Source organism: Salmo salar, chromosome ssa11 (genome assembly GCF_905237065.1).
Source record: "Salmo salar chromosome ssa11, Ssal_v3.1, whole genome shotgun sequence".
In the NCBI taxonomy this organism is placed as follows: Eukaryota; Metazoa; Chordata; class Actinopteri; order Salmoniformes; family Salmonidae; genus Salmo; species Salmo salar.
The window spans coordinates 99,248,363-99,272,971 of record NC_059452.1 but is presented as its reverse complement, the minus strand read 5'-3'; the positions used below and the strand labels follow the sequence as shown (position 1 = coordinate 99,272,971).

General features: G+C 52.1%; 1 protein-coding gene across 1 annotated transcript in view; it reads left to right on the top strand.

Annotated features, from left to right (window-relative positions):
- The window catches only part of LOC106563797 (serine/threonine-protein kinase TAO1), a 70,281-nt gene that overhangs the window by 18,335 nt on the left and 27,337 nt on the right, over positions 1-24,609 (top strand). Inside the window, 5 exon segments of the mRNA XM_014129656.2 lie at positions 13,527-13,618; positions 13,757-13,850; positions 16,694-16,775; positions 18,948-19,115; positions 24,291-24,491. Of these exon segments, the coding sequence (XP_013985131.2) occupies positions 13,527-13,618; positions 13,757-13,850; positions 16,694-16,775; positions 18,948-19,115; positions 24,291-24,491 (637 nt within the window).

The following is a 24,609-nucleotide window of genomic DNA, read 5'->3' as shown; positions in this document are numbered from 1 at the left end:
CTACCTGACGTGCCTTCTATAGGGTCTACCTGACGGGCCTTCTATAGGGTCTACCTGACGTGCCTTCTATAGGGTCTACCCGACGTGCCTTCTATAGGGTCTACCTGACGGGCCTTCTATAGGGTCTACCTGACGGGCCTTCTATAGGGTCTACCTGACGTGCCTTCTATAGGGTCTACCTGACGTGCCTTCTATAGGGTCTACCTGACGTGCCTTCTATAGGGTCTACCTGACGGGCCTTCTATAGGGTCTACCTGACGTGCCTTCTATAGGGTCTACCCGACGTGCCTTCTATAGGGTCTACCCGACGTGCCTTCTATAGGGTCTACCCGACGTGCCTTCTATAGGGTCTACCTGACGTGCCTTCTATAGGGTCTACCTGACGTGCCTTCTATAGGGTCTACCTGACGTGCCTTCTATAGGGTCTACCTGACGTGCCTTCTATAGGGTCTACCTGACGTGCCTTCTATAGGGTCTACCTGACGGGCCTTCTATAGGGTCTACCCGACGTGCCTTCTATAGGGTCGACGTGCCTTCTATAGGGTCTACCCGACGGGCCTTCTATAGGGTCTACCCGACGTGCCTTCTATAGGGTCTACCCGACGTGCCTTCTATAGGGTCTACCCGACGTGCCTTCTATAGGGTCTACCAGACGTGCCTTCTATAGGGTCTACCTGACGGGCCTTCTATAGGGTCTACCTGACGGGCCTTCTATAGGGTCTACCTGACGGGCCTTCTATAGGGTCTACCTGACGGGCCTTCTATAGGGTCTACCTGACGTGCCTTCTATAGGGTCTACCTGACGTGCCTTCTATAGGGTCTACCTGACGTGCCTTCTATAGGGTCTACCTGACGTGCCTTCTATAGGGTCTACCTGACGTGCCTTCTATAGGGTCTACCTGACGTGCCTTCTATAGGGTCTACCTGACGTGCCTTCTATAGGGTCTACCTGACGGGCCTTCTATAGGGTCTACCTGACGGGCCTTCTATAGGGTCTACCTGACGGGCCTTCTATAGGGTCTACCTGACGTGCCTTCTATAGGGTCTACCTGACGTGCCTTCTATAGGGTCTACCTGACGGGCCTTCTATAGGGTCTACCTGACGGGCCTTCTATAGGGTCTACCTGACGGGCCTTCTATAGGGTCTACCTGACGGGCCTTCTATAGGGTCTACCTGACGGGCCTTCTATAGGGTCTACCTGACGGGCCTTCTATAGGGTCTACCTGACGGGCCTTCTATAAGGTCTACCTGACGTGCCTTCTATAGGGTCTACCTGACGTGCCTTCTATAGGGTCTACCTGACGTGCCTTCTATAGGGTCTACCTGACGGGCCTTCTATAGGGTCTACCTGACGGGCCTTCTATAGGGTCTACCTGACGGGCCTTCTATAGGGTCTACCTGACGTGCCTTCTATAGGGTCTACCTGACGTGCCTTCTATAGGGTCTACCTGACGTGCCTTCTATAGGGTCTACCTGACGTGCCTTCTATAGGGTCTACCTGACGGGCCTTCTATAGGGTCTACCTGACGGGCCTTCTATAGGGTCTACCTGACGGGCCTTCTATAGGGTCTACCTGACGTGCCTTCTATAGGGTCTACCTGACGTGCCTTCTATAGGGTCTACCTGACGTGCCTTCTATAGGGTCTACCTGACGGGCCTTCTATAGGGTCTACCTGACGGGCCTTCTATAGGGTCTACCTGACGGGCCTTCTATAGGGTCTACCTGACGGGCCTTCTATAGGGTCTACCTGACGGGCCTTCTATAGGGTCTACCTGACGGGCCTTCTATAGGGTCTACCTGACGGGCCTTCTATAGGGTCTACCTGACGGGCCTTCTATAAGGTCTACCTGACGTGCCTTCTATAGGGTCTACCTGACGTGCCTTCTATAGGGTCTACCTGACGTGCCTTCTATAGGGTCTACCTGACGTGCCTTCTATAGGGTCTACCTGACGGGCCTTCTATAGGGTCTACCTGACGGGCCTTCTATAGGGTCTACCTGACGTGCCTTCTATAGGGTCTACCTGACGTGCCTTCTATAGGGTCTACCTGACGTGCCTTCTATAGGGTCTACCTGACGGGCCTTCTATAGGGTCTACCTGACGGGCCTTCTATAGGGTCTACCCGACGTGCCTTCTATAGGGTCTACCCGACGTGCCTTCTATAGGGTCTACCCGACGTGCCTTCTATAGGGTCTACCCGACGGGCCTTCTATAGGGTCTACCCGACGTGCCTTCTATAGGGTGACGTGCCTTCTATAGGGTCTACCCGACGGGCCTTCTATAGGGTCTACCCGACGTGCCTTCTATAGGGTCTACCCGACGGGCCTTCTATAGGGTCTACCTGACGTGCCTTCTATAGGGTCTACCTGACGGGCCTTCTATAGGGTCTACCCGACGTGCCTTCTATAGGGTCTACCCGACGTGCCTTCTCTAGGGTCTACCCGACGTGCCTTCTATAGGGTCTACCTGACGTGCCTTCTATAGGGTGACGTGCCTTCTATAGGGTCTACCCGACGGGCCTTCTATAGGGTCTACCCGACGTGCCTTCTATAGGGTGACGTGCCTTCTATAGGGTCTACCCGACGGGCCTTCTATAGGGTCTACCCGACGGGCCTTCTATAGGGTCTACCCGACGTGCCTTCTATAGGGTCTACCCGACGTGCCTTCTATAGGGTCTACCCGACGTGCCTTCTATAGGGTCTACCCGACGTGCCTTCTCTAGGGTCTACCCGACGTGCCTTCTATAGGGTCTACCCGACGTGCCTTCTATAGGGTCTACCCGACGTGCCTTCTATAGGGTCTACCCGACGGGCCTTCTATAGGGTCTACCTGACGGGCCTTCTATAGGGTCTACCTGACGGGCCTTCTATAGGGTCTACCTGACGTGCCTTCTATAGGGTCTACCTGACGTGCCTTCTATAGGGTCTACCCGACGTGCCTTCTATAGGGTCTACCCGACGTGCCTTCTATAGGGTCTACCCGACGTGCCTTCTATAGGGTCTACCCGACGTGCCTTCTATAGGGTCTACCCGACGTGCCTTCTATAGGGTCTACCCGACGTGCCTTCTATAGGGTCTACCCGACGTGCCTTCTATAGGGTCTACCTGACGTGCCTTCTATAGGGTGACGTGCCTTCTATAGGGTCTACCCGACGGGCCTTCTATAGGGTCTACCCGACGTGCCTTCTATAGGGTGACGTGCCTTCTATAGGGTCTACCCGACGGGCCTTCTATAGGGTCTACCCGACGTGCCTTCTATAGGGTCTACCCGACGTGCCTTCTATAGGGTCTACCCGACGTGCCTTCTCTAGGGTCTACCCGACGTGCCTTCTCTAGGGTCTACCCGACGTGCCTTCTATAGGGTCTACCCGACGTGCCTTCTATAGGGTCTACCCGACGTGCCTTCTATAGGGTCTACCCGACGTGCCTTCTATAGGGTCTACCCGACGTGCCTTCTATAGGGTCTACCCGACGTGCCTTCTATAGGGTCTACCCGACGTGCCTTCTATAGGGTCTACCCGACGTGCCTTCTATAGGGTCTACCCGACGTGCCTTCTATAGGGTCTACCCGACGTGCCTTCTATAGGGTCTACCCGACGTGCCTTCTATAGGTTCTACCCGACGTGCCTTCTCTAGGGTCTACCCGACGTGCCTTCTATAGGGTCTACCCGACGTGCCTTCTATAGGGTCTACCCGACGGGCCTTCTATAGGGTCTACCCGACGGGCCTTCTATAGGGTCTACCCGACGGGCCTTCTATAGGGTCTACCCGACGGGCCTTCTATAGGGTCTACCCGACGGGCCTTCTATAGGGTCTACCCGACGGGCCTTCTATAGGGTCTACCTGACGGGCCTTCTATAGGGTCTACCTGACGTGCCTTCTATAGGGTCTACCCGACGTGCCTTCTATAGGGTCTACCCGACGTGCCTTCTATAGGGTCTACCCGACGTGCCTTCTATAGGGTCTACCCGACGTGCCTTCTATAGGGTCTACCCGACGTGCCTTCTATAGGGTCTACCCGACGTGCCTTCTATAGGGTCTACCCGACGTGCCTTCTATAGGGTCTACCCGACGGGCCTTCTATAGGGTCTACCCGACGGGCCTTCTATAGGGTCTACCTGACGTGCCTTGTATAGGGTCTACCCGACGTGCCTTCTATAGGGTCTACCCGACGGGCCTTCTATAGGGTCTACCCGACGTGCCTTCTATAGGGTCTACCCGACGTGCCTTCTATAGGGTGACGTGCCTTCTATAGGGTCTACCCGACGTGCCTTCTATAGGGTCTACCCGACGTGCCTTCTATAGGGTCTACCCGACGTGCCTTCTATAGGGTCTACCCGACGTGCCTTCTATAGGGTCTACCCGACGTGCCTTCTCTAGGGTCTACCCGACGTGCCTTCTATAGGGTCTACCCGACGTGCCTTCTATAGGGTCTACCCGACGTGCCTTCTATAGGGTCTACCCGACGTGCCTTCTATAGGGTCTACCCGACGTGCCTTCTATAGGGTCTACCCGACGTGCCTTCTATAGGGTCTACCCGACGTGCCTTCTATAGGGTCTACCCGACGTGCCTTCTATAGGGTCTACCTGACGTGCCTTCTATAGGGTGACGTGCCTTCTATAGGGTCTACCCGACGTGCCTTCTATAGGGTGACGTGCCTTCTATAGGGTCTACCCGACGGGCCTTCTATAGGGTCTACCCGACGTGCCTTCTATAGGGTCTACCCGACGTGCCTTCTATAGGGTCTACCCGACGTGCCTTCTCTAGGGTCTACCCGACGTGCCTTCTATAGGGTCTACCCGATGTGCCTTCTATAGGGTCTACCCGACGTGCCTTCTATAGGGTCTTTTCGACGTGCCTTCTATAGGGTCTACCCGACGTGCCTTCTATAGGGTCTACCCGACGTGCCTTCTATAGGGTCTACCCGACGTGCCTTCTATAGGTTCTACCCGACGTGCCTTCTCTAGGGTCTACCCGACGTGCCTTCTATAGGGTCTACCCGACGTGCCTTCTATAGGGTCTACCCGACGTGCCTTCTATAGGGTCTACCCGACGTGCCTTCTATAGGGTCTACCCGACGTGCCTTCTATAGGGTCTACCCGACGGGCCTTCTATAGGGTCTACCCGACGGGCCTTCTATAGGGTCTACCCGACGGGCCTTCTATAGGGTCTACCCGACGGGCCTTCTATAGGGTCTACCTGACGGGCCTTCTATAGGGTCTACCTGACGTGCCTTCTATAGGGTCTACCCGACGTGCCTTCTATAGGGTCTACCCGACGTGCCTTCTATAGGGTCTACCCGACGTGCCTTCTATAGGGTCTACCCGACGTGCCTTCTATAGGGTCTACCCGACGTGCCTTCTATAGGGTCTACCCGACGTGCCTTCTATAGGGTCTACCCGACGTGCCTTCTATAGGGTCTACCCGACGGGCCTTCTATAGGGTCTACCCGACGGGCCTTCTATAGGGTCTACCTGACGTGCCTTGTATAGGGTCTACCCGACGTGCCTTCTATAGGGTCTACCCGACGGGCCTTCTATAGGGTCTACCCGACGTGCCTTCTATAGGGTCTACCCGACGTGCCTTCTATAGGGTGACGTGCCTTCTATAGGGTCTACCCGACGTGCCTTCTATAGGGTCTACCCGACGTGCCTTCTATAGGGTCTACCCGACGTGCCTTCTATAGGGTCTACCCGACGTGCCTTCTCTAGGGTCTACCCGACGTGCCTTCTATAGGGTCTACCCGACGTGCCTTCTATAGGGTCTACCCGACGTGCCTTCTATAGGGTCTACCCGACGTGCCTTCTATAGGGTCTACCCGACGTGCCTTCTATAGGGTCTACCCGACGGGCCTTCTATAGGGTCTACCTGACGTGCCTTCTATAGGGTCTACCCGACGTGCCTTCTATAGGGTCTACCCGACGTGCCTTCTATAGGGTCTACCTGACGTGCCTTCTATAGGGTCTACCTGACGTGCCTTCTATAGGGTCTACCTGACGTGCCTTCTATAGGGTCTACCCGACGTGCCTTCTATAGGGTCTACCCGACGTGCCTTCTATAGGGTCTACCCGACGTGCCTTCTATAGGGTCTACCTGACGTGCCTTCTATAGGGTCTACCTGACGTGCCTTCTATAGGGTCTACCTGACGTGCCTTCTATAGGGTCTACCTGACGTGCCTTCTATAGGGTCTACCTGACGTGCCTTCTATAGGGTCTACCTGACGTGCCTTCTATAGGGTCTACCTGACGTGCCTTCTATAGGGTCTACCCGACGTGCCTTCTATAGGGTCTACCCGACGTGCCTTCTATAGGGTCTACCCGACGTGCCTTCTATAGGGTCTACCCGACGTGCCTTCTATAGGGTCTACCCGACGTGCCTTCTATAGGGTCTACCTGACGTGCCTTCTATAGGGTCTACCTGACGTGCCTTCTATAGGGTCTACCTGACGTGCCTTCTATAGGGTCTACCTGACGGGCCTTCTATAGGGTCTACCCGACGTGCCTTCTATAGGGTGACGTGCCTTCTATAGGGTCTACCCGACGGGCCTTCTATAGGGTCTACCCGACGTGCCTTCTATAGGGTCTACCCGACGTGCCTTCTATAGGGTCTACCCGACGTGCCTTCTATAGGGTCTACCCGACGTGCCTTCTATAGGGTCTACCTGACGGGCCTTCTATAGGGTCTACCTGACGGGCCTTCTATAGGGTCTACCTGACGGGCCTTCTATAGGGTCTACCTGACGGGCCTTCTATAGGGTCTACCTGACGTGCCTTCTATAGGGTCTACCTGACGTGCCTTCTATAGGGTCTACCTGACGTGCCTTCTATAGGGTCTACCTGACGGGCCTTCTATAGGGTCTACCTGACGGGCCTTCTATAGGGTCTACCTGACGTGCCTTCTATAGGGTCTACCTGACGTGCCTTCTATAGGGTCTACCTGACGTGCCTTCTATAGGGTCTACCTGACGGGCCTTCTATAGGGTCTACCTGACGGGCCTTCTATAGGGTCTACCTGACGGGCCTTCTATAGGGTCTACCTGACGGGCCTTCTATAGGGTCTACCTGACGGGCCTTCTATAGGGTCTACCTGACGGGCCTTCTATAGGGTCTACCTGACGGGCCTTCTATAGGGTCTACCTGACGGGCCTTCTATAAGGTCTACCTGACGTGCCTTCTATAGGGTCTACCTGACGTGCCTTCTATAGGGTCTACCTGACGTGCCTTCTATAGGGTCTACCTGACGTGCCTTCTATAGGGTCTACCTGACGGGCCTTCTGTAGGGTCTACCTGACGGGCCTTCTATAGGGTCTACCTGACGTGCCTTCTATAGGGTCTACCTGACGTGCCTTCTATAGGGTCTACCTGACGGGCCTTCTATAGGGTCTACCTGACGGGCCTTCTATAGGGTCTACCCGACGTGCCTTCTATAGGGTCTACCCGACGTGCCTTCTATAGGGTCTACCCGACGTGCCTTCTATAGGGTCTACCCGACGTGCCTTCTATAGGGTCTACCCGACGTGCCTTCTATAGGGTCTACCCGACGTGCCTTCTATAGGGTCTACCCGACGTGCCTTCTATAGGGTCTACCCGACGGGCCTTCTATAGGGTCTACCCGACGTGCCTTCTATAGGGTGACGTGCCTTCTATAGGGTCTACCCGACGGGCCTTCTATAGGGTCTACCCGACGGGCCTTCTATAGGGTCTACCTGACGTGCCTTCTATAGGGTCTACCTGACGGGCCTTCTATAGGGTCTACCCGACGTGCCTTCTATAGGGTCTACCCGACGTGCCTTCTCTAGGGTCTACCCGACGTGCCTTCTATAGGGTCTACCTGACGTGCCTTCTATAGGGTGACGTGCCTTCTATAGGGTCTACCCGACGGGCCTTCTATAGGGTCTACCCGACGTGCCTTCTATAGGGTGACGTGCCTTCTATAGGGTCTACCCGACGGGCCTTCTATAGGGTCTACCCGACGGGCCTTCTATAGGGTCTACCCGACGTGCCTTCTATAGGGTCTACCCGACGTGCCTTCTATAGGGTCTACCCGACGTGCCTTCTATAGGGTCTACCCGACGTGCCTTCTCTAGGGTCTACCCGACGTGCCTTCTATAGGGTCTACCCGACGTGCCTTCTATAGGGTCTACCCGACGTGCCTTCTATAGGGTCTACCCGACGTGCCTTCTATAGGGTCTACCCGACGGGCCTTCTATAGGGTCTACCTGACGGGCCTTCTATAGGGTCTACCTGACGTGCCTTCTATAGGGTCTACCCGACGTGCCTTCTATAGGGTCTACCCGACGTGCCTTCTATAGGGTCTACCCGACGTGCCTTCTATAGGGTCTACCCGACGTGCCTTCTATAGGGTCTACCCGACGTGCCTTCTATAGGGTCTACCCGACGTGCCTTCTATAGGGTCTACCCGACGTGCCTTCTATAGGGTCTACCCGACGTGCCTTCTATAGGGTCTACCCGACGTGCCTTCTATAGGGTCTACCCGACGTGCCTTCTATAGGGTCTACCTGACGTGCCTTCTATAGGGTGACGTGCCTTCTATAGGGTCTACCCGACGGGCCTTCTATAGGGTCTACCCGACGTGCCTTCTATAGGGTGACGTGCCTTCTATAGGGTCTACCCGACGGGCCTTCTATAGGGTCTACCCGACGTGCCTTCTATAGGGTCTACCCGACGTGCCTTCTCTAGGGTCTACCCGACGTGCCTTCTATAGGGTCTACCCGACGTGCCTTCTATAGGGTCTACCCGACGTGCCTTCTATAGGGTCTACCCGACGTGCCTTCTATAGGGTCTACCCGACGTGCCTTCTATAGGGTCTACCCGACGTGCCTTCTATAGGGTCTACCCGACGTGCCTTCTATAGGGTCTACCCGACGTGCCTTCTATAGGGTCTACCCGACGTGCCTTCTATAGGGTCTACCCGACGTGCCTTCTATAGGGTCTACCCGACGTGCCTTCTATAGGGTCTACCCGACGTGCCTTCTATAGGGTCTACCCGACGTGCCTTCTATAGGGTCTACCCGACGTGCCTTCTATAGGGTCTACCCGACGGGCCTTCTATAGGGTCTACCCGACGGGCCTTCTATAGGGTCTACCCGACGGGCCTTCTATAGGGTCTACCCGACGGGCCTTCTATAGGGTCTACCCGACGTGCCTTCTATAGGGTCTACCCGACGTGCCTTCTATAGGGTCTACCCGACGTGCCTTCTATAGGGTCTACCCGACGTGCCTTCTATAGGGTCTACCCGACGTGCCTTCTATAGGGTCTACCCGACGTGCCTTCTATAGGGTCTACCCGACGTGCCTTCTATAGGGTCTACCCGACGGGCCTTCTATAGGGTCTACCCGACGGGCCTTCTATAGGGTCTACCCGACGTGCCTTGTATAGGGTCTACCCGACGTGCCTTCTATAGGGTCTACCCGACGGGCCTTCTATAGGGTCTACCCGACGTGCCTTCTATAGGGTCTACCCGACGTGCCTTCTATAGGGTGACGTACCTTCTATAGGTGACGTGCCTTCTATAGGGTCTACCCGACGTGCCTTCTATAGGGTCTACCCGACGTGCCTTCTATAGGGTCTACCCGACGTGCCTTCTATAGGGTCTACCCGACGTGCCTTCTATAGGGTCTACCCGACGTGCCTTCTATAGGGTCTACCCGACGTGCCTTCTATAGGGTCTACCCGACGTGCCTTCTATAGGGTCTACCCGACGTGCCTTCTATAGGGTCTACCCGACGTGCCTTCTATAGGGTCTACCTGACGTGCCTTCTATAGGGTGACGTGCCTTCTATAGGGTCTACCCGACGGGCCTTCTATAGGGTCTACCCGACGTGCCTTCTATAGGGTGACGTGCCTTCTATAGGGTCTACCCGACGGGCCTTCTATAGGGTCTACCCGACGTGCCTTCTATAGGGTCTACCCGACGTGCCTTCTATAGGGTCTACCCGACGTGCCTTCTATAGGGTCTACCCGACGTGCCTTCTCTAGGGTCTACCCGACGTGCCTTCTATAGGGTCTACCCGACGTGCCTTCTATAGGGTCTACCCGACGTGCCTTCTATAGGGTCTACCCGACGTGCCTTCTATAGGGTCTACCCGACGTGCCTTCTATAGGGTCTACCCGACGTGCCTTCTATAGGGTCTACCCGACGTGCCTTCTATAGGGTCTACCCGACGTGCCTTCTATAGGGTCTACCCGACGTGCCTTCTATAGGTTCTTCCCGACGTGCCTTCTCTAGGGTCTACCCGACGTGCCTTCTATAGGGTCTACCCGACGTGCCTTCTATAGGGTCTACCCGACGTGCCTTCTATAGGGTCTACCCGACGTGCCTTCTATAGGGTCTACCCGACGGGCCTTCTATAGGGTCTACCCGACGGGCCTTCTATAGGGTCTACCCGACGGGCCTTCTATAGGGTCTACCTGACGGGCCTTCTATAGGGTCTACCTGACGTGCCTTCTATAGGGTCTACCCGACGTGCCTTCTATAGGGTCTACCCGACGTGCCTTCTATAGGGTCTACCCGACGTGCCTTCTATAGGGTCTACCCGACGTGCCTTCTATAGGGTCTACCCGACGTGCCTTCTATAGGGTCTACCCGACGTGCCTTCTATAGGGTCTACCCGACGTGCCTTCTATAGGGTCTACCCGACGTGCCTTCTATAGGGTCTACCCGACGTGCCTTCTATAGGGTCTACCCGACGTGCCTTCTATAGGGTCTACCCGACGGGCCTTCTATAGGGTCTACCCGACGGGCCTTCTATAGGGTCTACCTGACGTGCCTTGTATAGGGTCTACCCGACGTGCCTTCTATAGGGTCTACCCGACGGGCCTTCTATAGGGTCTACCCGACGTGCCTTCTATAGGGTCTACCCGACGTGCCTTCTATAGGGTGACGTGCCTTCTATAGGGTCTACCCGACGTGCCTTCTATAGGGTCTACCCGACGTGCCTTCTATAGGGTCTACCCGACGTGCCTTCTATAGGGTCTACCCGACGTGCCTTCTCTAGGGTCTACCCGACGTGCCTTCTATAGGGTCTACCCGACGTGCCTTCTATAGGGTCTACCCGACGTGCCTTCTATAGGGTCTACCCGACGTGCCTTCTATAGGGTCTACCCGACGGGCCTTCTATAGGGTCTACCTGACGGGCCTTCTATAGGGTCTACCTGACGGGCCTTCTATAGGGTCTACCTGACGTGCCTTCTATAGGGTCTACCTGACGTGCCTTCTATAGGGTCTACCCGACGTGCCTTCTATAGGGTCTACCCGACGTGCCTTCTATAGGGTCTACCCGACGTGCCTTCTATAGGGTCTACCCGACGTGCCTTCTATAGGGTCTACCCGACGTGCCTTCTATAGGGTCTACCCGACGTGCCTTCTATAGGGTCTACCCGACGTACCTTCTATAGGGTCTACCCGACGGGCCTTCTATAGGGTCTACCCGACGGGCCTTCTATAGGGTCTACCTGACGTGCCTTGTATAGGGTCTACCCGACGTGCCTTCTATAGGGTCTACCCGACGGGCCTTCTATAGGGTCTACCCGACGGGCCTTCTATAGGGTCTACCCGACGGGCCTTCTATAGGGTGACGTGCCTTCTATAGGGTCTACCCGACGTGCCTTCTATAGGGTCTACCCGACGTGCCTTCTATAGGGTCTACCCGACGTGCCTTCTATAGGGTCTACCCGACGTGCCTTCTCTAGGGTCTACCCGACGTGCCTTCTATAGGGTCTACCTGACGTGCCTTCTATAGGGTGACGTGCCTTCTATAGGGTCTACCCGACGGGCCTTCTATAGGGTCTACCCGACGTGCCTTCTATAGGGTGACGTGCCTTCTATAGGGTCTACCCGACGGGCCTTCTATAGGGTCTACCCGACGGGCCTTCTATAGGGTCTACCCGACGTGCCTTCTATAGGTTCTACCCGACGTGCCTTCTATAGGGTCTACCCGACGTGCCTTCTATAGGGTCTACCCGACGTGCCTTCTATAGGGTCTACCCGACGTGCCTTCTATAGGGTCTACCCGACGTGCCTTCTCTAGGGTCTACCCGACGTGCCTTCTATAGGGTCTACCCGACGTGCCTTCTATAGGGTCTACCCGACGTGCCTTCTATAGGGTCTACCCGACGTGCCTTCTATAGGGTCTACCCGACGTGCCTTCTATAGGGTCTACCCGACGTGCCTTCTATAGGGTCTACCCGACGTGCCTTCTCTAGGGTCTACCCGACGTGCCTTCTATAGGGTCTACCCGACGGGCCTTCTATAGGGTCTACCCGACGGGCCTTCTATAGGGTCTACCCGACGGGCCTTCTATAGGGTCTACCTGACGTGCCTTCTATAGGGTCTACCCGACGTGCCTTCTATAGGGTCTACCCGACGTGCCTTCTCTAGGGTCTACCCGACGTGCCTTCTATAGGGTCTACCCGACGTGCCTTCTATAGGGTCTACCCGACGTGCCTTCTATAGGGTCTACCCGACGTGCCTTCTATAGGGTCTACCCGACGGGCCTTCTATAGGGTCTACCCGACGGGCCTTCTATAGGGTCTACCCGACGGGCCTTCTATAGGGTCTACCCGACGGGCCTTCTATAGGGTCTACCCGACGGGCCTTCTATAGGGTCTACCTGACGGGCCTTCTATAGGGTCTACCTGACGGGCCTTCTATAGGGTCTACCTGACGGGCCTTCTATAGGGTCTACCCGACGTGCCTTCTATAGGGTCTACCCGACGTGCCTTCTATAGGGTCTACCCGACGTGCCTTCTATAGGGTCTACCCGACGTGCCTTCTATAGGGTCTACCCGACGTGCCTTCTATAGGGTCTACCCGACGTGCCTTCTATAGGGTCTACCCGACGTGCCTTCTATAGGGTCTACCCGACGTGCCTTCTATAGGGTCTACCCGACGTGCCTTCTATAGGGTCTACCCGACGTGCCTTCTATAGGGTCTACCCGACGTGCCTTCTATAGGGTCTACCCGACGTGCCTTCTATAGGGTCTACCCGACGTGCCTTCTATAGGGTCTACCCGACGTGCCTTCTATAGGGTCTACCCGACGTGCCTTCTATAGGGTCTACCCGACGGGCCTTCTATAGGGTCTACCCGACGGGCCTTCTATAGGGTCTACCCGACGGGCCTTCTATAGGGTCTACCCGACGGGCCTTCTATAGGGTCTACCCGACGGGCCTTCTATAGGGTCTACCCGACGTGCCTTCTATAGGGTCTACCCGACGTGCCTTCTATAGGGTCTACCCGACGTGCCTTCTATAGGGTCTACCCGACGTGCCTTCTATAGGGTCTACCCGACGTGCCTTCTATAGGGTCTACCCGACGTGCCTTCTATAGGGTCTACCCGACGTGCCTTCTATAGGGTCTACCCGACGTGCCTTCTATAGGGTCTACCTGTGCCATTATGCACCATCTCTGTTGGCAAAATGTTCAATGATTGTAATTGAGCTCTGTCTCTTTCTCTCTCCTCTTCCCCTCCTCCTTGCTCTTCCCCCTCCCCCTGTCTCCAGGATGGCCCCAGAAGTGATCTTGGCCATGGACGAGGGCCAGTATGATGGGAAGGTGGACGTCTGGTCCCTGGGGATTACCTGTGTAGAACTAGGTAGGTAGATGTGTGTGTGTGTGTGTGTGTGTGTGTGTGTGTGTGTGTGTGGTTTTCGATTGTTTATATGTGCAACATACTGTGTGTGTAAACATTGTCTGTGTATGTGACTAATCTGTGTGTATCTCTTGTGTGCAGCGGAGAGGAAGCCTCCTCTGTTCAATATGAACGCTATGAGTGCCTTATACCACATAGCGCAGAATGAGAGCCCTACGCTGCAGTCCAGCGACTGGTGAGTGTGTTATACATAGACTATATCACACACACACACACACACACACACACACACACACACACACACCAGAGTTTCCGTTAGCTGTAAAAAAAAAAAAAAGTTCAGCACAGATAAATCAAGTTTGTAGCGGATAATAGTCAGGGAGCGAAAAAGGAATCCCATTGCGGAATAATGCATTTTAGCCTATTCGTTGATGGAATACCAGTTGATGTAAATACATTTGACCGGTCATACTTAACAATTTCGGGGTTAATTTGCATCATTTAGTGGAATTAAATTACCATGTGTGTGTATATTAGTTATTTCTTATCACATGTGGAAAATCTCTCACAGTGCTTTTATAAGGCCAGTCCTGTTTTTTTTTTGAAATAGTTTTTGGGACGCGATTAAAAAGAGCTACTATTTTTTTATTTCTCAACTGGTAATTGAAACGCGCTTCCCATTCGCCATTCATATGCATAACGGAAGACAGGCTTCATCAGCACCTCACACACCACTTTGCAATGAGGTGGAGGCAGGGTGCGTTTTGAAAACATATACTTAATTGTTTGAAAGCTGAACATTTTACAACGTAATATGAGGCATGTTTTACCTTGCTTCAAAGTAGTCAATAGGCAAAATCAGTTGAGGCAATTATCTGATAGACTTTGTCTGAAGACGGGCCCTTGATAAAGACTTTGTCTGAAGACGGGCCCTTGATAAAGACTTTGTCTGAAGACGGGCCCTTGATAAAGACTTTGTCTGAAGACGGGCCCTTGATAAAGACTTTGTCTGAAGACGGGCCCTTGATAAAGACTTTGTCTGAAGACGGGCCCTTGATAAAGACTTTGTCTGAAGACGGACCCTTGATAAAGACTTTGTCTGAAGACGGGCCCTTGATAAAGACTTTGTCTGAAGACGGGCCCTTGATAAAGACTTTGTCTGAAGACGGGCCGTTGAAACCAGCAAGATATTTCTCTCGTGTTCTATTGGTTTAACTTTCTTTCATTGTCCAGTAGCCAAATTCACATTTGCGCGTAGCCTATTGCCTTGTGAAGAAATAACAGTTTATCAACATTTGAAGCTAAACGGTGTAATATGTTGCATCAGACATTGCTTGTGAATGTTTTTGTTGATGTAGTCTAGGCCTACTGGTTGTATCTATTGTCCCACAACCGTCCCGGAGTCTGTTTCGGCTATTTCTTTCTCCACAAACTGACCAATAGAATAGGTACACTGTTCTACTGTGGGGGATAGTAGATTGACATAGGCGGCGCGTCCGTAAGGCTTGGGGAAGCTAAGTGAGTTTAATTAAATTGCCAAAATGATTTAGCCTACTGTCTATACAGAAATAAATACAATCATTCAGAATAGGCTACTAAAGCATGATTTGGCAAAAGAGGATCATTTAGCTTCCCCTAGCTATAAAAAATGATAAGTTGTGGATCGTTTTAAATGGCATTGCCTACAGTCAGAAAGAAAGGCAGCGTGCGCGCCAAATACCAAATAGATGATTTCTGAGTTGTGACTGTCAGTGATAAGTAGAGGGGCCCTGCCAGGCATATCGCTATATTTCTACATCAAATCCTGAGAAAACATAGTTTGGAAAACAAATGGCTTTTGTAAAGCAAAGATAATGAAAAGTCTCTCACCTGTCTTATAGTTATCAAAATTCTCAACTTAATTGAGCGAACAACAGTAGGCCATCTTATTGGCACCAGCAGAGAGCATCTGCCATATCCCCAGTGAGTGGGCACTGAGCATGTTCACTCTTTATCATTGTTGGGTCTGTACTACTTATGTTTGTTTCTGGACAATCATTTCCTCCTCCAGTTTAGATGGCTCAGTTGGTAGAGCATGGTGTTTGCAACGCCAGGGTTGTGGGTTCGATTCCCACGCGGGACCAGTACGGAGAAAAAAATGTATGCATTCACTACTGTGAGTCGCTCTGGATAAGAGCGTCTGCTAAAATGTAAATGTAAATGTAAACTATGTGTCTCCCCTTAGGCCTGTTTATATGGACAACGTTGGTTTTATTGATCTGTTTCTCAAATGTAAAAATATTCTGCTGATGTCTCCAGTCATACAAAGTGTAGTAGAATTGTATGAAATGTGTTTTCCCGTACAAAGAAAGAACATATCTGATATGGCCTATAGCCCAGGCCTCTACGCTATACGCCACTCAGCCATGCTTTGAACTGGCTTTTTTGCGAACAGTGATTCAGTTATATTATAAGCCTAAATTATGAACTGGCCAATCTACTCATCACATGAATAGTAGGCTGTCTTACATAAGTCTGCAAATGTGATGATGCCTGGAATGCTTTATTTTAAAGGTGTGTTTATGGTGAACATTTGCTTCCCCAAAACTTAACTCACACGGCTCGTATGCCTTGGCTAGTGATTTAGCTGTTCGTTACTCATCTTATCTGAGGAAAAGTAAATGTGGTCAGTTCTTCTAACGTCTTCAATGTGAGCGGTAAAGAAGGACACGTCATTGCATCCTCCACTTGCACGTTCTGTTCAGATGAATTACCATGAGCGCCGTGGGGGGGACGCCCTAATCAGGGTACGCACCCAATGCATACGGGGTCCGGTACATTTCTCAAATTTCCGGTGCCACATTTTCATAACGGAAACACTGAGAGACACACACACACACACACACACACACACACACACACACACACACACAACTCAAGGATATAGCATTTTATTGTAGTACTATTGCTATCACGGATTAGGGCTATCATAGGTGATGGATTTTACTGTCACTCTAATATAATTGTGACAATGTTTTTTTTTTTCCTCTTGCCCTTTATCCCTCTTTCCTCCCTCCTTCCCTTCCTCTCTCTATGCAGGACGGATTACTTTAGAAACTTTGTTGATTCCTGCCTTCAGAAAATCCCCCAGGATAGACCCAAATCTGACCATCTACTAAACGTGAGAACACTTATAAAAAAATCTTTCACATGAAGATTAGATTTTTTTTTTTTTTTTTCTCACATATAGTCCTCTTTTAAAATAACCGATCTCAGTCCTCTTTAAAGTGAACTCGGGGGTTAAAAAAAAAAAGCTAAAGAACTGTTCTCTTTGTATTCACAAAATAGTTTACTTCACCTATTTTGTGGACTGAGTCCTTGTTGCATTCACATCGCTATGCTTAAAAACAAACCAAGATATTTTTCCAACTTTCACTCAATGAACTTTGGGTTTTTACAAAGTGCAGGATGAGCCATTCCATCAGAATCTGTTCTCGGACAGATATATATATATATATTATTTAACCTTTACTTAACTAGGCAAGTCAGTTAAGAACAAATTCTTATTTTACAATGACGGCCTACACCGGCCAAACCCAGACAACGCTGGGCTAATTGCGCTCCGCCCTATGGGACTCCCAATCACGGCTGGTTGTGATAAAAGCCTACTTACATTTTGGAATCTTATAGATTGCATTTGCTTAAAATATGAGACAAAAGACTTCCGAGTGGCGCAGTGGTCTAAGGCACTGCATCGCAGTGCTAGCTGTGCCACTAGAGATTCTGGGTTCGATTCCCGCAGCCGGCCGCAACCGGGAGACCCATGGGTCGGCGCACAATTGGCCCAGCCTATAGATTACTGTCTTCTCTCTATTCAAACCCCACTATGGAATATACCACTTACTAAACTCCCAGCCTATAGATTACTGTCTTCTCTCTATTCAAACCCCACTATGGAATATACCACTTACTAAACTCCCAGCCTATAGATCACATATTGCAAACACATAATTCCACGCATATTTTGGCATTTCTCTGCATCCTTGACAATTGCTAATCAATATCCAACGACGGCACACATTTTTTTCTGCAAACCTGCACACCATCTTCTCTCTCCTTTGGCACCAATGTGAGGGGTTATGGCAGGGGAAACGGTGTAGCAGTAGTCTAGTGTGAGGGGTTATGGCAGGGGAAACAGTGTAGCAGTAGTCTAGTGTGAGGGGTTATGGCAGGGGAAACGGTGTAGCAGTAGTCTAGTGTGAGGGGTTATGGCAGGGGAAACGGTGTTGCAGTAGTCTAGTCTGAGGGGTTATGGCAGGGGAAACGGTGTAGCAGTAGTCTAGTGTGAGGGGTTATGGCAGGGGAAACGGTGTAGCAGTAGTCTAGTGTGAGGGGTTATGGCAGGGGAAACGGTGTAGCAGTAGTCTAGTGTGAGGGGTTATGGCAGAGGAAACGGTGTAGCAGTAGTCTAGTGTGAGGGGTTATGGCAGGGGAAACGGTGTAGCAGTAGTCTAGTGTGAGGGGTTATGGCAGGGGAAACGGTGTAGCAGTAGTCTAGTGTGAGGGGTTATGGCAGAGGAAACGGTGTAGCAGTAGTCTAGTGTGAGGGGTTATGGCAGAGGAAACGGTGTAGCAGTAGTCTAGTGTGAGGGGTTATGGCAGGGGAAACGGTGTAGCAGTAGTCTAGTGTGAGGGGTTATGGCAGAGGAAACGGTGTAGCAGTAGTCTAGTGTGAGGGGTTATGGCAGGGGAAACGGTGTTACAGTAGTCTGGTGTGAGGGGTTATGGCAGGGGAAACGGTGTAGCAGTAGTCTAGTGTGAGGGGTTATGGCAGGGGAAACGGTGTAGCAGTAGTCTAGTGTGAGGGGTTATGGCAGAGGAAACGGTGTAGCAGTAGTCTAGTGTGAGGGGTTATGGCAGAGGAAACGGTGTAGCAGTAGTCTAGTGTGAGGGGTTATGGCAGGGGAAACGGTGTAGCAGTAGTCTAGTGTGAGGGGTTATGGCAGAGGAAACGGTGTAGCAGTAGTCTAGTATGTCGTGCAGGAATAATGACAAGCAAACCTGGGAAGCTTTGAGTTCACATTGCCCTAAAAAAAAGGGACCGGACCGCAGAATTCAAGCGAACTGAACTCCGCCCACCTCTCGAGATCTCAGTTCGGTTCGTTTCGGGGTTCTTTTGAGAGGTCTCAGTTCACTAAAATTGTCTGAAAGGAACCAAGTGTGAAAACACCCTAAAAATAGTGCTATGTAAATGTCAACTGGTGAACTGAATAGGCCTGAATGAATAAATTAACTTTACCCCGTCCTTCCTCTCCTTCACACGTACCCTCCCTCCCTCTCTCTCCTCCTGTAGCATGCGTTTGTCCAACGAGAGCGTCCAGACTCTGTTCTGATGGATCTGATCCTGAGGACCAAAGAGGCGGTCAGGGAGCTGGACAACCTGCAGTACCGTAAGATGAAGAAGATCCTGTTCCAGGAAGCTCACAACGGACCACAGGCTGAGACACAGGACGGAGACGAGGTGTGTGGTGGTGAAGGGGAAGAGGATGTGTGTGTGTAGTGGTGAAGGGGAAGAGGATGTGTGTGTGTAGTGGTGAAGGGGAAGAGGATGTGTGTGTGTGTGTGTAGTGGTGAAGGGGAAGAGGATGTGTAGTGGTGAAGGGGAAGAGGATGTAGTGGTGAAGGGGAAGAGGATGTGTGTGTGTGTGTAGTGGTGAAGGGGAAGAGGATGTGTAGTGGTGAAGGGGAAGAGGGTGTGTAGTGGTGAAGGGGAAGAGGATGTGTGTGTGTGTAGTGGTGAAGGGGAAGAGGATGGGTGTGTGTAGTGGTGAAGGGGAAGAGGTTGTGTGTGTGTGTGTAGTGGTGAAGGGGAAGAGGTTGTGTGGTGTGTGTAGTGGTGAAGGGGAAGAGGATGTGTGGTGTGTGTAGTGGTGAAGGGGAAGAGGATGTGTGTGTGTGTAGTGGTGAAGGGGAAGAGGATGTGTAGTGGTGAAGGGGAAGAGGATGTTTGTGTGTGTGTAGTGGTGAAGGGGAAGAGGATGTGTAGTGGTGAAGGGGAAGAGGATGTTTGTGTGTAGTGGTGAAGGGGAAGAGGATGGTGTGTGTGTGTGTGTAGTGGTGAAGGGGAAGAGGATGTGTGTGTGTGTGTAGTGGTGAAGGGGAAGAGGATGTGTGTGTGTGTGTAGTGGTGAAGGGGAAGAGGATGTGTAGTGGTGAAGGGGAAGAGGATGTGTGTGTGTGTGTAGTGGTGAAGGGGAAGAGGATGTGTGTGTGTAGTGGTGAAGGGGAAGAGGATGTGTAGTGGTGAAGGGGAAGAGGTTGTGTGTGTGTGTGTAGTGGTGAAGGGGAAGAGGTTGTGTAGTGGTGAAGGGGAAGAGGATGTGTGTGTGTGTAGTGGTGAAGGGGAAGAGGATGTGTAGTGGTGAAGGGGAAGAGGATTGTGTAGTGGTGAAGGGGAAGAGGAGTGTGTAGTGGTGAAGGGGAAGAGGATGTGTGTGTGTAGTGGTGAAGGGGAAGAGGAGTGTTGTGTGTAGTGGTGAAGGGGAAGAGGAGTGTGTGTGTGTGTAGTGGTGAAGGGGAAGAGGATGTGTGTGTGTGTGTAGTGGTGAAGGGGAAGAGGATGTGTGTGTGTGTGTAGTGGTGAAGGGGAAGAGGATGTGTGTGTGTGTGTAGTGGTGAAGGGGAAGAGGATGTGTGTGTAGTGGTGAAGGGGAAGAGGATGTGTGTGTGTGTAGTGGTGAAGGGGAAGAGGATGTGTGTGTGTGTGTGTAGTGGTGAAGGGGAAGAGGATGTGTGTGTGTGTGTAGTGGTGAAGGGAAGAGGATGTGTGTGTGTGTGTAGTGGTGAAGGGGAAGAGGATGTGTGTGTGTAGTGGTGAAGGGGAAGAGGAGTGTGTGTGTGTAGTGGTGAAGGGGAAGAGGATGTGTGTGTGTGTAGTGGTGAAGGGGAAGAGGATGGTGTGTAGTGGTGAAGGGGAAGAGGATGTGTGTGTGTGTAGTGGTGAAGGGGAAGAGGATGTGTGTGTGTGTGTAGTGGTGAAGGGGAAGAGGATGTGTAGTGGTGAAGGGGAAGAGGATGTGTAGTGGTGAAGGGGAAGAGGAGTGTGTGTGTGTGTAGTGGTGAAGGGGAAGAGGATGTGTGTGTGTGTGTAGTGGTGAAGGGGAAGAGGATGTGTGTGTGTGTGTAGTGGTGAAGGGGAAGAGGATGTGTGTGTGTGTGTAGTGGTGAAGGGGAAGAGGATGTGTGTGTGTGTAGTGGTGAAGGGGAAGAGGATGTGTGTGTGTAGTGGTGAAGGGGAAGAGGATGTGTGTGTGTGTGTGTGTAGTGGTGAAGGGGAAGAGGTTGTGTGTGTAGTGGTGAAGGGGAAGAGGATGTGTGTGTGTGTGTAGTGGTGAAGGGGAAGAGGATGTGTGTGTGTAGTGGTGAAGGGGAAGAGGATGTGTGTGTGTGTAGTGGTGAAGGGGAAGAGGATGTGTGTGTGTGTGTAGTGGTGAAGGGGAAGAGGATGTGTGTGTGTGTAGTGGTGAAGGGGAAGAGGATGTGTGTGTGTGTGTAGTGGTGAAGGGAAAGAGGATGTGTGTGTGTGTGTAGTGGTGAAGGGGAAGAGGATGTGTGTGTGTGTAGTGGTGAAGGGGAAGAGGATGTGTGTGTGTGTGTAGTGGTGAAGGGGAAGAGGATGTTTGTGTGTGTAGTGGTGAAGGGGAAGAGGATGTGTGTGTGTAGTGGTGAAGGGGAAGAGGATGTGTGTGTGTAGTGGTGAAGGGGAAGAGGATGTGTGTGTGTGTGTGTAGTGGTGAAGGGAAAGAGGATGTGTGTGTGTGTGTAGTGGTGAAGGGGAAGAGGATGTGTAGTGGTGAAGGGGAAGAGGATGTAGTGGTGAAGGGGAAGAGGATGTGTGTGTGTGTGTGTAGTGGTGAAGGGGAAGAGGATGTGTGTGTGTGTGTGTGTGTGTAGTGGTGAAGGGGAAGAGGATGTGTGTGTGTGTAGTGGTGAAGGGGAAGAGGATGTTTGTGTGTGTAGTGGTGAAGGGGAAGAGGATGTGTGTGTGTGTGTGTAGTGGTGAAGGGGAAGAGGATGTGTGTGTGTGTAGTGGTGAAGGGGAAGAGGATGTTTGTGTGTGTAGTGGTGAAGGGGAAGATGATGTGTGTGTGTAGTGGTGAAGGGGAAGAGGATGTGTGTGTGTAGTGGTGAAGGGGAAGAGGATGTGTGTGTGTGTGTAGTGGTGAAGGGAAAGAGGATGTGTGTGTGTGTGTAGTGGTGAAGGGGAAGAGGATGTGTAGTGGTGAAGGGGAAGAGGATGTGTAGTGGTGAAGGGGAAGAGGATGTGTGTGTGTGTGTGTGTAGTGGTGAAGGGGAAGAGGATGTGTGTGTGTGTGTAGTGGTGAAGGGGAAGAGGATGTGTGTGTGTGTGTGTGTGTGTGTGTGTGTGTGTGTAGTGGTGAAGGGGAAGAGGATGTGTGTGTGTGTGTAGTGGTGAAGGGGAAGAGGATGTTTGTGTGTGTAGTGGTGAAGGGGAAGAGGATGTGTGTGTGTAGTGGTGAAGGGGAAGAGGATGTGTGTGTGTAGTGGTGAAGGGGAAGAGGATGTGTGTGTGTGTGTAGTGGTGAAGGGAAAGAGGATGTGTGTGTGTGTGTAGTGGTGAAGGGGAAGAGGATGTGTAGTGGTGAAGGGGAAGAGGATGTAGTGGTGAAGGGGAAGAGGATGTGTGTGTGTGTGTGTAGTGGTGAAGGGGAAGAGGATGTGTGTGTGTGTGTGTAGTGGTGAAGGGGAAGAGGTTGTGTGTGTAGTGGTGAAGGGGAAGAGGATGTGTGTGTGTGTGTAGTGGTGAAGGGGAAGAGGATGTGTGTGTGTGTGTAGTGGTGAAGGGGAAGAGGATGTGTGTGTGTGTGTAGTGGTGAAGGGGAAGAGGATGTGTGTGTGTAGTGGTGAAGGGGTGGAGGGTGTGTGTGTGTAGTGGTGAAGGGGTGGAGGATGTGTGTGTGTGTAGTGGTGAAGGGGAAGAGGATGTGTGTGTGTAGTGGTGAAGGGGAAGAGGATGTGTGTGTGTGTAGTGGTGAAGGGGAAGAGGATGTGTGTGTGTGTAGTGGTGAAGGGGAAGAGGATGTGTGTGTGTAGTGGTGAAGGGGAAGAGGATGTGTGTGTGTAGTGGTGAAGGGGAAGAGGATGTGTGTGTGTGTGTGTAGTGGTGAAGGGGAAGAGGATGTGTGTGTGTGTGTAGTGGTGAAGGGGAAGAGGATGTGTGTGTGTGTGTGTAGTGGTGAAGGGGAAGAGGATGTGTGTGTGTGTAGTGGTGAAGGGGTGGAGGATGTGTGTGTGTAGTGGTGAAGGGGTGGAGGATGTGTGTGTGTGTAGTGGTGAAGGGGTGGAGGATGTGTGTGTGTGTAGTGGTGAAGGGGAGGAGGATGTGTGTGTGTGTAGTGGTGAAGGGGAAGAGGATGTGTGTGTGTGTGTAGTGGTGAAGGGGAAGAGGATGTGTGTGTGTGTGTAGTGGTGAAGGGGAAGAGGATGTGTGTGTGTGTGTAGTGGTGAAGGGGAAGAGGATGTGTGTGTGTGTGTGTAGTGGTGAAGGGGAAGAGGATGTGTGTGTGTGTGTAGTGGTGAAGGGGAAGAGGATGTGTGTGTGTGTGTAGTGGTGAAGGGGAAGAGGATGTTTGTGTGTGTGTGTAGTGGTGAAGGGGAAAAGGATGTTTGTGTGTGTAGTGGTGAAGGGGAAGAGGATGTGTGTGTGTGTAGTGGTGAAGGGGAAGAGGATGTGTGTGTAGTGGTGAAGGGGAAGAGGATGTGTAGTGGTGAAGGGGAAGAGGATGTTTGTGTGTGTGTAGTGGTGAAGGGAAGAGATGTGTGTGTGTGTGTAGTGGTGAAGGGGAAGAGGATGTGTGTGTGTGTAGTGGTGAAGGGGAAGAGGATGTGTGTGTGTAGTGGTGAAGGGGAAGAGGATGTGTGTGTGTGTAGTGGTGAAGGGGAAGAGGATGTGTGTGTGTGTAGTGGTGAAGGGGAAGAGGATGTGTGTGTGTGTGTAGTGGTGAAGGGGAAGAGGATGTGTGGTGGTGAAGGGGAAGAGGATGTAGTGGTGAAGGGGAAGAGGATGTGTGTGTGTGTGTAGTGGTGAAGGGGAAGAGGATGTGTGTGTGTGTGTAGTGGTGAAGGGGAAGAGGTTGTGTGTGTGTGTGTAGTGGTGAAGGGGAAGAGGTTGTGTGTGTAGTGGTGAAGGGGAAGAGGATGTGTGTGTGTGTAGTGGTGAAGGGGAAGAGGATGTGTGTGTGTAGTGGTGAAGGGGAAGAGGATGTGTGTGTGTGTGTAGTGGTGAAGGGGAAGAGGATGTGTGTGTGTGTGTAGTGGTGAAGGGAAGAGGATGTGTGTGTAGTGGTGAAGGGGAAGAGGATGTGTGTGTGTGTGTAGTGGTGAAGGGGAAGAGGATGTGTGTGTGTGTAGTGGTGAAGGGGAAGAGGATGTGTGTGTGTGTGTAGTGGTGAAGGGGAAGAGGATGTGTGTGTGTGTGTAGTGGTGAAGGGGAAGAGGATGTGTGTGTGTGGGGGGTAGTTTGCATGTAATCTTCAGTACCAATCAGAGCAGAGGTAGCAGCCAGGGGATGAAGCTGAACATACTATCTGACCACTCTCTGTTTTCCTATTTGTGAGGCTGTCTGTCTGTCTCCCTCTCTCTCTGTCTGTCTGGGTGTCTCTCTCTCTCTGTCTAGGAGGTGGAGCACGGTGCAGGTCGTACAGACACAGTGAACAGTGTGGGCAGTAACCAGTCCATCCCCAGTATGTCTATCAGCTCCCAGAGCAGCTCAGTCAACAGTCTGAATGAAGCAGCACAGGACGACCGCAGTGAGCTGGACCTGATGGAGGGAGACCACACGGTCATGTCCAACAGCTCTGTCATACACCTCAAACTGGTGGGGCTACTTCACACTGAAGTGATGATGGCTGAGAAGCTGCTGTTTGCAGGATATATTGGCATGGGTGTTAGGCCCGAGACTAAGCAACCCGTGCCAATATATCCTCCAGACACCA